Here is an 11144-nt window from a genome sequence, read left to right on the forward strand (position 1 = left end):
TTCAAAGTGATTTAGGTGAGTTACTTGATTGGGCAAATACATGGCAGACACAGTACAACATGGCTAAATGTGAGGTTATACATTTTGGCGTGAAAAACAGAATGGAAGATATTATTTAAATAGTGACTTAATGAAAAGTGTGGTTGCACAAAGGGATCTGGATGTTCTTATATACCAGTCAATGAATGTAATGAAGCAGGAAGGCAAATGGAATATTGGTCTTCATTGCAAGAGGATTTGAGTTATACAGGGCCTCAGTGAGACTTTGAAATTGCTTGCATTTTTGGTCTCCTCACATAATAAAGGACATACTTGCTATACAGGCAGTATAAGAGAGATTCACTGAGCTAATATTGGGAATAGTAGGACTATCCTATAAGGAGAAATTAGTTAGACTGGGTCAGTATTGACTAAAGTTCAGAAAGATGGGAGGGGATCTAATAGAAACATATAAAATTCAAACAGGGCTAAACACTCTAGATGCAAAGAGGATGTTTTCCCTGGTTGGCGAGTCTAGAACTGGGAGACACAATCTCAGGATATGGGGTGCACCATTAGGACTGAGGTGAGGAAATCGTTCTTCACTCAAAAGCTAGTGAACTACTGGAATACTCGACCACAGAAGACAATGGAAGACAAGTCATGGAATATATTCAAGAATGAGATAAATTTTTAGATTTTAAAGGCATCAAGCCCAAAAATGGCACTGAGGTAGAAGACTAGCCCTGATCATATTGAATGGCACAGCAGGCTTGAAGGGCCACATGCCCTAATCCTGCACCTTGTTTCTATTCAGGCAAATATATTGTTATGCCCAGACCCTGGGTGAGATTCCCCATTTTGAAATGGTTCCAGACAGGATACCTCAAATCGTTAAGTTTCTGGGTGAGGAATGAGCATGCTGTTCTTTATTCATCCATTCCCTCAGATAGTCACTACAAGATTAATTCGAGAAATCATAGAGATATACAGCACGGAAACAGACCCTTCAGTCCAACTTGTCCATGCCAACCAGATATCCTAAATTAATCTAGTCCCATTTGCCAGCATTTGGCACATATCCCTCTAAACCCTTCCTATTCATATACCCATCAAGATGCCTTTTAAATGTTGTGATTTTACCCATCTCCACCACTTCCTCTGGCAGTTCATTCCATGCCCACACCACACCCTGTGTGAAAAAATTGACTCTTAGGTCCCTTTTAAATCTTTCCCCTCTCACCCTAAACCTATGCCGTCCAGTTTTGGACTCCCCTACCCTCAGGAAAAGACCTTGGCTATTCACCCTATCCATGCCCCTCATGATTTTATGAACTTCTATAAGGTCACCCCTCAGCCTCCGACACTCCAGAGTAAATAGTCCTAGTCTATTCAGCCTTTCCCTATAGCTCAAACCTTCCAACCCTGGCAACACCCTTGTAAATCTTTTCTGAACCCTTTCAAGTGTAACAACATATTTCCTGTAGCAGGGAGCAGTATTCCAAAAGTGGCCTAACCAATGTCCTGTACAGCCGAACATGACCTCTCAGCTCCTGTACTCAATGCACTGACCAATGAAGGCAAGCATACCAAATGACTTCTTCACTCATCTGTCTACCTGTGACTGCTTTCAACGAACTGTGAACCTGCACCCCATGGTCTCTTTGTTCAGCAACACACCCCAAGACCTTACCAATAAGTGTTATTCCTTCCCTCTGCACTTTAGTCCTAAAAGGATCCTTGATCGATCCTGCTCCTGCCTTTGGCAAGAATGCTTGGAAGCAGGCAGATGTTAAGGAACCAGTCCTTTATGCACCTTTTGAAATTTTTTTCCTGGCCCTACTTTCAAACCTGTCTCTGCAAGGTCTGCAAGGTTCCAACCATCAAGACAGTAAAATTGTGAAAGCTCTTTATTGTTAATCAATCTGGAGAAATTTATTCCGCTGAAAGTCAGAAAAATGTAAGCTAATATTAGAGCACAGTCGATAAATGGAGAACTAAAGGGAAAATTGGATCCAAGGATGAAGACACATAATAAACAATTAGATACTAAAGGAGAGGAAGCCAAAATAGAATGCGAGGAACTCAAGAGAAAAATTTTTTTTAAATGATCAGGGAAGCAGAAAGAAATACTTACCAAGGCATGTTAAAAGAAATGATAAAGTATGGACACACAAATAAAAAGAATTAAAGTCTCGGTAGGTTCGTTAAAGGGTGAGCATGATAAAGTGACAGGTAATGACGGAGAAATGGTAAAAGTGTTAATGAATAATTTTGCTTTAGTTTTTTACAGAATGTAGAAAATAGACATTTCACTAGATATTGATCTTAAAAGGAGTATTAGTACAGTTGGGATAGAAAGGGGAAAATAATTGACAAACAATATATTCAGATAGTATTCACCCAGCAAGGCTTTTCCACTGGTGTTGCACAGAAGATCAGACGTACAACTGATCAGTATTATGCTGAGCCAAGCTGATTTTGGACACCTTATGCAAGTGTAGTACTTAAGCTGATTTTCAAGTTGAATCAGAAAGAACCGCCACTCCAACAACCTCCTGTATTCTTATTGCGTCCTCCTAGCAACTTATTACTGCAGATATCTGCTGAGCTATCACTATCTCTAGAATTTTCTGTAGGTCGTGTGAAAACTTCTAAGTGTATTGTGTGTGCAGATAATGAGTTCCTCTAGTCTATCCATCATCTCAATCAGATGCATGAAAGCCATCTCCACTGCTTCTATACGAGATCACTATTTTGTAAGCATTGTTCTGTAAAAGTCAATGCCACTGAGCCTGCAAACACAATTATCATGAGATATAGCACAATGTCAAGTTACCAATGTTGCAAGTTACCGTGAGCACATCGATGCCATGTTTCAGTCTCAATTCAGCACCAACAGCAGAATATTTGCAACATAGTATTTTATTTCAGCATGTGCAATTAAAAGTGATAATGATACATTTGTATTTTTCAGATGGAGTCCATACCTTAACTTGTGCACTAATGCTTTTGAACACAGACCTTCATGGGCACGTAAGTCCATTTAATTAATTTACAGATAGGATACTCATACTGAGGTAAAAATTGCCTCATTAGAGTAAAAAGTCTTAAAAGTAGCAGTATCTTACTTCAGAAAAGGTAAATAAACCAAGCAGCATTTAAACTTAAAATAATAACCACAGCAATTGTTATGAGATATGGTTACAAATTATCATTTTTGTTTGATGAAGAATTTTATGTGCATTGAAAATATTTTTCAATTTTGTGCATAATTAATTTTCTTCACAGCTCACAATTGCATTTGTTGAATATAACTTCAGAATGAGAATCAGCATGTTTATGAATTCCATTACTAGTTGAAATCACAGGCAGAATTTTTTTTCAGCTTATTCCCTGCTGGAACGATGGGATTTTTTTTGTTTCAGGAACTTGGTTCTAATTTGCACACTGTGCTGTTGGTATTTCCAGAACAAACTAATTATCATCCTACCTTTTGATTTGCCACCCAGTCAAGGCTAAGAGGGTCAGGATGTTGTACCTAAAGCAGTAGTGAAGCATCTTTACTTAAATGGATCCCAAGGGGAAAGAAAACAATCCTGTGTGAAGGAGAAAGGAGATGGAAATCCTGGAAAGCTGCCCTCCTGTTTATAGAGTCATCCATGAAGATGATCGATAAAATGAAGGCATGGAGAGAAGCCCTTTTCACACAGGACAATAGGAGTAGACCAGCCAACCACATCATGCATGTATGAAATTATCAGTAACCAAGATGTGAGGCTGAAGACCTGGATCCAATGCTGAAAATGGTTCATTGAGGTCTGATGAGGTGAGTACCTGAAACTGTCAACTGGGAGCCATGACTTTCTCAGCCGCCGAGCGTTCTCTTGCATAGCACTCTTCTGATGGACACAACTTGTTGTTACACACACCCATTTCTCTGCAGTCCCTGTCCCAGATTTCCGTATCAATAGTCACAGAATCATAGAATCCCTACAGTGTGGAAGCAGGCCATTCCGCCCATTGAGTCCACACTGAACTACCAAAGAGCATTCCACCTAGACTCACCCCTCTATCCTATCCTTGTAACCCTGCATTTCCAATGGCTAAACCACTTCGCCTGCACTTCTCTGAACACTACGGGCAATTTAGCATCGTCAATCCACCTAACTTGCACATCTTTGAACTGTGGGAGGAAACTGGACCACCCAGAGGAAATGCACGCAGACATGAGGAGAATCAAGAAGGCAGAATCAAACTTGGGGGGTTCCCTGGTGCTGTGAGGCAGCAGTGCTAACCACCGAGCCACTGAGCTGCCCAGTCAATGCCCTCAGTTCCATTCTGCAGAGTTGTCCTCCTCAAATGTTTATCCTCGACCCTCAACATCCAGTTAGCTCAGTTAACAGCTCACCCAAAAAGTCTCAGCTTTTCTTGTTGCAGGAAAAAGATACCCAAGTCAGGCAGAGAACTGGGGTTGAGCTGCATCCAGCCATGGCGACCCTTACCCTGATTGAGCAGGTAACCTTGGAGCTTGAAAGGGAGATAGTTGTACAGATCAATGTCAATGGAGAGCTGGGGATGGCCCAGATAGTAACAGGATTAAATGTTACAATACCCCTAACATAGCTGTCACTAATACTGAATCAATGTCAACCATACATTAAATGCCATGATTTGTTTTATGTTAACTTGGAGTGCCCATTTCATTTTGGTCTATCTTTAACTCATCTTTCATTTCCCACAGGTAAGTTGAAGCTGCCAGTGAAGCAAATGAGGATTACGCCTGAGCAGTCTTCAGAGGAAGGCTAGTCCTGTCATATGACTTCTGTGTACACTACAGAAAAGCAGATATACAAATCTTGATGGGCTTAGCAGGGTGGCACATGGCAAGGAGCACATCACTCGTGAACAGGAGCAGATGGGGGAGACCAGAACAGGAATGAGCAGTTCTCCTCCCTGATTCTGTTCTGCTAGGCATACACTGAAAGGATATTTGTGGAACAGCAAAGGGAAATGCATATGTTTCTGTCAGGTTGTCCAGAGGCAGTGAGCATCCTTATGCAGAAAATAGAGGAGTCTATCTGTAGGATGAATGCTATGATCTCTCAGTCATTTCTGCACACACCAATTTCCTATACACAGCCATTTCCTGCACACACTGGCTGTCAAGTTAACAAAACCATAAACAAAGCATGCCATTTCCTGCACAAGCAAAGGTGAGCAGATCTTTTGACAGATTCCTCATGAGCTCCAAACTGAGTCTATGTCTGTCATGGGCATCTTGTGGCAGAACAGGGGAACGTGTAGCCTTTCTCCGGCTTTGCTGAACCTACAGAGGACCATCAGGTAGGAGTTATAGAAGGAAATACAAGGAACTGTTCTCAGTAGCACAGAGAAAATCACAAGAGTACTTCTCAAATTGTTAATGTTCCAATGGTGCTTTTTCATACTTGAGTATAAGAATGAGTTTCTGTGAACTAATTTAATGCTATGATGTCTAATTGGTGGATTCCCCCAGTGATTCTGCTCATTTTAATTTTGATAAAGGTCATTAACTGCCATGTGAAAGTGGTGGGTGTCTTGCGTCTGTAGTAAGGTTTGTTAGTGTTGCGGTAGGGTGGGTTTCAAAGGGAAAGCAAAGTGAAGCTGTGTTTGACTCCTTCAACAATCTCAGACTGAATACAGTTGTAATCTTTCCAAACAAGGCATTGGTTGCCTGGCTGATGTAGCATTGGGCTACACATTGTGAAATTCAACATATCATAGAATTGCTACAATGCAGGAGGTGGCTATTTGGTTCATCATGCCTTCGCCAGCTCTTATAACTAGTGAAAATCTCCTTTCTTTTCCCCATGTCCCTGAACACCATTTCTACCCAAGTAATCTATTATCCTCCACCTCAACTGAACCTGCCTCAGGTTCAGTTGAAATCAGCAACTGAATATGTCAGCAGATGTCAGCAACTGAGCTCCGAAAGGACCTGGATGTGAAATGTTGAAGGTTATGGTTGCCATGGGCAGCGTTACCAACTGCTGTACTTGAAAGACTATCACTGGGAGACTGTAGTTAACTGTGACTGCCTGCTGCAAGAAGCTTAGCCATTAGAGACAGTGCAGTTTGAGCAAGTATACCTTCGGTCTAGACACCCTTTCCTGAGGGTATCATCTGCTTTAAGTTGTAGCTGTGTTCTATCCCCTCTGTTCCATCTTGTGCATGTAGCTGTGGAGAACGCTGCTCCTGCAATTACAGTTTCTGGACTGGACCACACAGATCAGAGATCCAACTAACTGCTGAATATGCAAACCTATGTCACATCACCTGCACATCTGCCAACGTGGTATACTGCATCCGTTGTACCCGGTGTGGCTTCCTCTACATCGGGGAAACCAAGCGGAGGCTCGGGGACCGCTTTGCAGAACACCTATGCTCGGTTTGCAATAAACAACTGCACCTCCTAGTTGCGAACCATTTCAACTCCCCCTCCCATTCCTCAGACGACATGTCCATCCTGGGCCTCCTGCAGTGCCACAACGATGCCACCCGAAGGTTGCAGGAACAGCAACTCATATTCCGCTTGGGAACCCTGCAGCCCAATGGTATCAATGTGGATTTCACAAGCTTCAAAATCTCCCCTCCCCCTACCACATCCCAAAACGAGTCCAGCTCGTCCCCACCTCCCTAACCTGTTCTTCCTCCCACCTATCCCCTCCTCCGACCTCAAGCCGCACCCCCATCTCCTACTGACTAACCTCATCCCACCCCCTTGACCTGTCCGTCCTCCCTGGACTGACCTATCCCCTCCCTACCTCCCCACCTACACTCACCTTTACTGGCTCCATCCCCGCCTCTTCGACCTGTTTGTTTCCTCTCCACCTATCCTCTCCTCTATCCATCTTCTATCTGCCTCCCACTCTCTCCCTATTTATTTCAGAACCCCCTTCCCCTCCCCCTTTTCTGATGAAGGGTCTAGGCCCGAAACGTCGGCCTTTCTGCTCCTATGATGCTGCTTGGCCTGCTGTGTTCATCCAGCTCTGCACCTTGTTGTCACAGGGAAGTTTTACAGGCAGTAAGACGAGATTGATCCTAGGTATTAATGTTACTGTCCACAACAAAATACGTGAGTTTAGACTGAAAGAACTACTCCTGTCAGTGGAAAACTTACATCGTTGCCGAATACAAACTTGTCTGCTTCACTCTTTATACTGCTCATATCATTTCATCTTATGTTAAGTTCCCACTGTATACTCACTTTCTCCAACCTGCTGAGTTGCAAACATCACGTTTAACCAATGCACAATTGGGAATGAAGGATTCTATGCTTAAAAACACTATTAATTGCCTTTTAAAGCTCCCGAACCTGCCTCCAAACATTTGGGAAAATTTCCCCTGTATTGCTTTTCCACTTTCATGTTTGATTATTGTTGAGTTCAATCCTTTCCTAGATATTAGTGCTTGACAACAACTGTGGAGGTTCATGCAAAAGAGGACAAGAAATAATTAGCATTTATTCATATAGGAACTGTACATTTTCCAAACAGAACAAATTAACATATGTATAAAATCCTGGAATGATAATGAGGGAGAAATTATGCTGTTGTAAATGTTCTTTGGTCTCCCAATGGTGAAACAGGATGTTCAAGTTGTGAAGCACACTACCAATGGAAAGTGTGGCAGATATTGCCTTGATAAAAGGCGTTTTACCCACACATGCATGCATGCACGCATGCACGCATGCACGTACATACGCACACACGCTCGACTTGTCCAGTGATAACATCTGCTGGGTTCATAATAGTATATGTTGTAAGTACAGGGCTTGCAACAGTGCTATGTAAGAGAGAATTAAGCAAAGCATATGAATTTTAGACTTCTAATTGACAAAGATTGTTAATTGCTGGGCTATGTGAGTGTAAAAGGTTGAACAGTGGATGTTGGCAGGATATATGACGATAGACTTTTTGTCTTTTGTATAACAATGCAGAGTAAACTGAATCAATTCATTTGGAGCATCTCTAATAGCAAATAATATAAATGGGATACCTTAATCCCAATCATTTGAGTAATCCTGGCAATAAGCTCTCAGCATAGTCTTTAGGGTCTGATGACACCTTTCCAATGATGTCTGGGATTCAGGATGGTACACACTTGATTTAAAGTGTTGGATGCCTAAACTATCCATGACCTCCTTAAATAATGTGATAGTAAAACCCTTGGTCTGACTGAATATCCTTGAGTAATCCAAAATGAGTAAAGAAAACATACAACTCCTCCACAACCTTTTTTGCTTTGTTATTCCGTAATGGAGTTGCCTCCAAAAACCTGGTAGACACATCCATTAGGGTTAGCAAATATTGGTTCACACTTTTGCTTTTAGAGAGGGGACCTATGGAATCAATGATAACCCACGTGAAATGTTCTTCAAATGCAGGAATTGGTTTTTATTACTGCCTGTAGCTTTCCTACCATCTGACACGTATGACAGGTACAGCAAAATTCAACCCATCTTTATGTAATCCAGGCCAATAGAAATGCTTCCATATCTTAGCCTGAGTCTTCCTCACTCCCACATGATCTCCTACAGGTAATTCAGGTGCTACCTGCAATACTTCCTGTCTGTGTTCCACGAGCAACACAATCTGGTGAACTTTCGCCCATTTCTTATCTGCACTAACCTGACATGGTCTCTATTTCTGCTTTAAGATTTTACCTTTAGTGTAATAGCATTCTGGAATACATTCTGATTCCTTTTCCAAGTAGGCTTTATGATATGAATCCTTTACCATCTCATCTTTTTGTTATAATTCCGCTAATCTTTCAGAACTAAACACCTCTGTCTGATCCTGTACCTGCTTAAGTTTTTCCTTTACTATTTCATCAAACTGGGTGTCAGATAACTGGACTTCAACTCTTTCATTTTCTCTTTTGTTTTCCTTCTTGTTTTAGCTAATGGCTGTGGGATCTTGTCATCACACAGTCTGGAAAAATTCCAGGGTATTTTCCTTTTAACTCCTCAGTTCCCTGGTTTTCTTTTGGCTTCTCCACTACAATGGGCATCACTCCTACCTGTGATCCAGCTATATAATTTCCAAGAACAAACTGTATTCCTGGATTAGCCAAATTTTCAATCACTTCCACAGCCACTTCCCCAGTCTTGATTGTACATGTCTTACACAGGGTAACACGAATTCTCTCTCCTTTTATTCCACAGATTATCAATCTCTCAGGCAACATTTCAGAAGGAGTGCAAATATTTTCATTTCTTACTATTAAAGACAGACCAGCTCCCATACCTCTCAACATTTTAACTGCTTTACCTACACCTCCTGTACCCCTGAGCAAACCTTACCCTCACAGGTAAACTCTGAAAAGTTTGGGAGCTAACTCATTATCCAGCCCATGACTAAGCCATGCAATCTCCTGCAGCTCCGCGACTTCTCTTGGGATTTCCTTCACTATCTTAACTAATCCCATTGGTTTAGCTTTTTTTACCACATCCTTTTCCCAGAGCATCTCTTAATCCACCAGCACTGTGACTTTGTGTGTCCCACCTTATTGTAGTGAAAACACCTGAAGTCTCTCACCTCTTTTCCACCCTTTTGGGTTTCTTTTTGCACATATGGTAAATTGTATCCAGTGTGATCTACTTTTTGTTTTTCATTGAAGGATCTTCCTGCTCCCAATTTCTATCCCTCATGGAATGAAATTGCTGCCAGAAGCTAGACTTCGATTTATGCACTAATGCATATTCATCCACCATCTCTGCAGCACTTCTCGCTGTTTTAACTTTCTGTTCCTCAACATGAGTTCTTATCACTTCTGGAAGTGAATTTTTAAACTCCTCCAGCAGAATAATTTTTCTAAGATTCTCATATGCCTTTTCTATCTTTGATGCTCTCACCCATCTTTCGAAGTTGCTCTACTTAATTCTTTCAAACTCAATATTTCTGAACCATTGTCTGTATGCTTCTGATACCAATTTGTAGGTGCACAAAATAGCCTGTCTTATTTCTTCATATTCTCTTGACACCTCCTCTGACAGTGCTGCAAACACCTCACTAACTCTGCCTACCAACTTGGTCTGAATTAACATTACCCACGTATCCTTTGGCCAGTTCATCTGTTTAGCCAATTTCTCAAAGGAAATTAAAAAGGTTTCTACAGCTTTTTCATTGAATTTTGGTAATATTTTGACAGATTTATATATATCCGCAACAGGTTTTTGGCTACAATGGGTCTGCTCATCATCACTCTCCGACTCACTAAGTCTATCTTCTACCTTCATTTCCATCATTCTAAGTTGGCTATCCTGTCTAATTTGCACTTTGCAAAGTTCAAACTCTCACTCGTTTTCCCTTTCTTCTCTCTCTTTTTCTTTTTGTCTTTCCTCTACTTGTAACCTGTTCAAGCTGCTTCATCTGCAGTTGAATTCTAACTATTTCCAAAGATTCTGATGGGCTTTCCAGCAAATTTAATTGTTGAGCTATTGCTGTAATTACCTCTTCTTTTCTCACAGACAATGGCAACCCCAACTCTGGCTTGTCTGTCAATTCCAGCAGCTTTACCTTGCTCACCTTTTGTAAAACCCCCAAGTCACTTCTTCCACCCCGAGAAAATTCTTAGTGACTGATAGACCTATTACCTGACTTTTGATTTAACCAACAACAACCACCAAAATTTAACAGATTTTCCACTTCTCACCTAAGATGTATTTAAAAATCTAAGGCACTAGTCCCCAGTCCTTTTAACTCCGCTGGGACCTTCCGTGCCCTAAATCTGTTCAAATCTAAGCAGATCTGTCCAAATCTGTTCAGATCCAATCCAATCCATTCAGATCTGTTCAAATCCATTTAGATTTGTTAAAATCCGTTTAGATCCATTAAAATCCATTTAGATTTGTTAAAATCCATTTAGATCCATTAAAATCCATTCATATCCATTAAAATCCATTCAGATCCGTTCAAATCCATTCACATCCATTCAAATCCAATCAGATCCCAGACACGAGCTTGCCAGATCCCAGACCTGAGCACCCAATCTGCCCTAAAGCAGAGATTGACTTCCCTGCCAATAACTAAAACTGAAACAGCCAGAGAGGAGCACTTCACCCTATAATCTGTTAAAGGAGTGTGAGAAGGGGTGTAGAGATAACAAGGTGTAGAGCTGGA

The 11144-nt window shown here is 41.3% G+C and overlaps 1 protein-coding gene across 1 annotated transcript in view; it reads left to right on the top strand.

Annotated features, from left to right (window-relative positions):
- The window catches only part of psd2 (pleckstrin and Sec7 domain containing 2), a 125872-nt gene that overhangs the window by 41808 nt on the left and 72920 nt on the right, over window positions 1-11144 (top strand). Inside the window, exons 6-9 of the mRNA XM_048603837.1 lie at window positions 2957-3019; window positions 3563-3582; window positions 4820-4855; window positions 8531-8560. Coding sequence (XP_048459794.1) covers window positions 2957-3019; window positions 3563-3582; window positions 4820-4855; window positions 8531-8560 — 149 coding nt within the window. The remainder of the gene's footprint in view (window positions 1-2956; window positions 3020-3562; window positions 3583-4819; window positions 4856-8530; window positions 8561-11144) is intronic.

This window comes from Rhincodon typus, chromosome 12, assembly GCF_021869965.1.
Source record: "Rhincodon typus isolate 14 chromosome 12, sRhiTyp1.1, whole genome shotgun sequence".
Lineage (NCBI taxonomy): Eukaryota > Metazoa > Chordata > Chondrichthyes > Orectolobiformes > Rhincodontidae > Rhincodon > Rhincodon typus.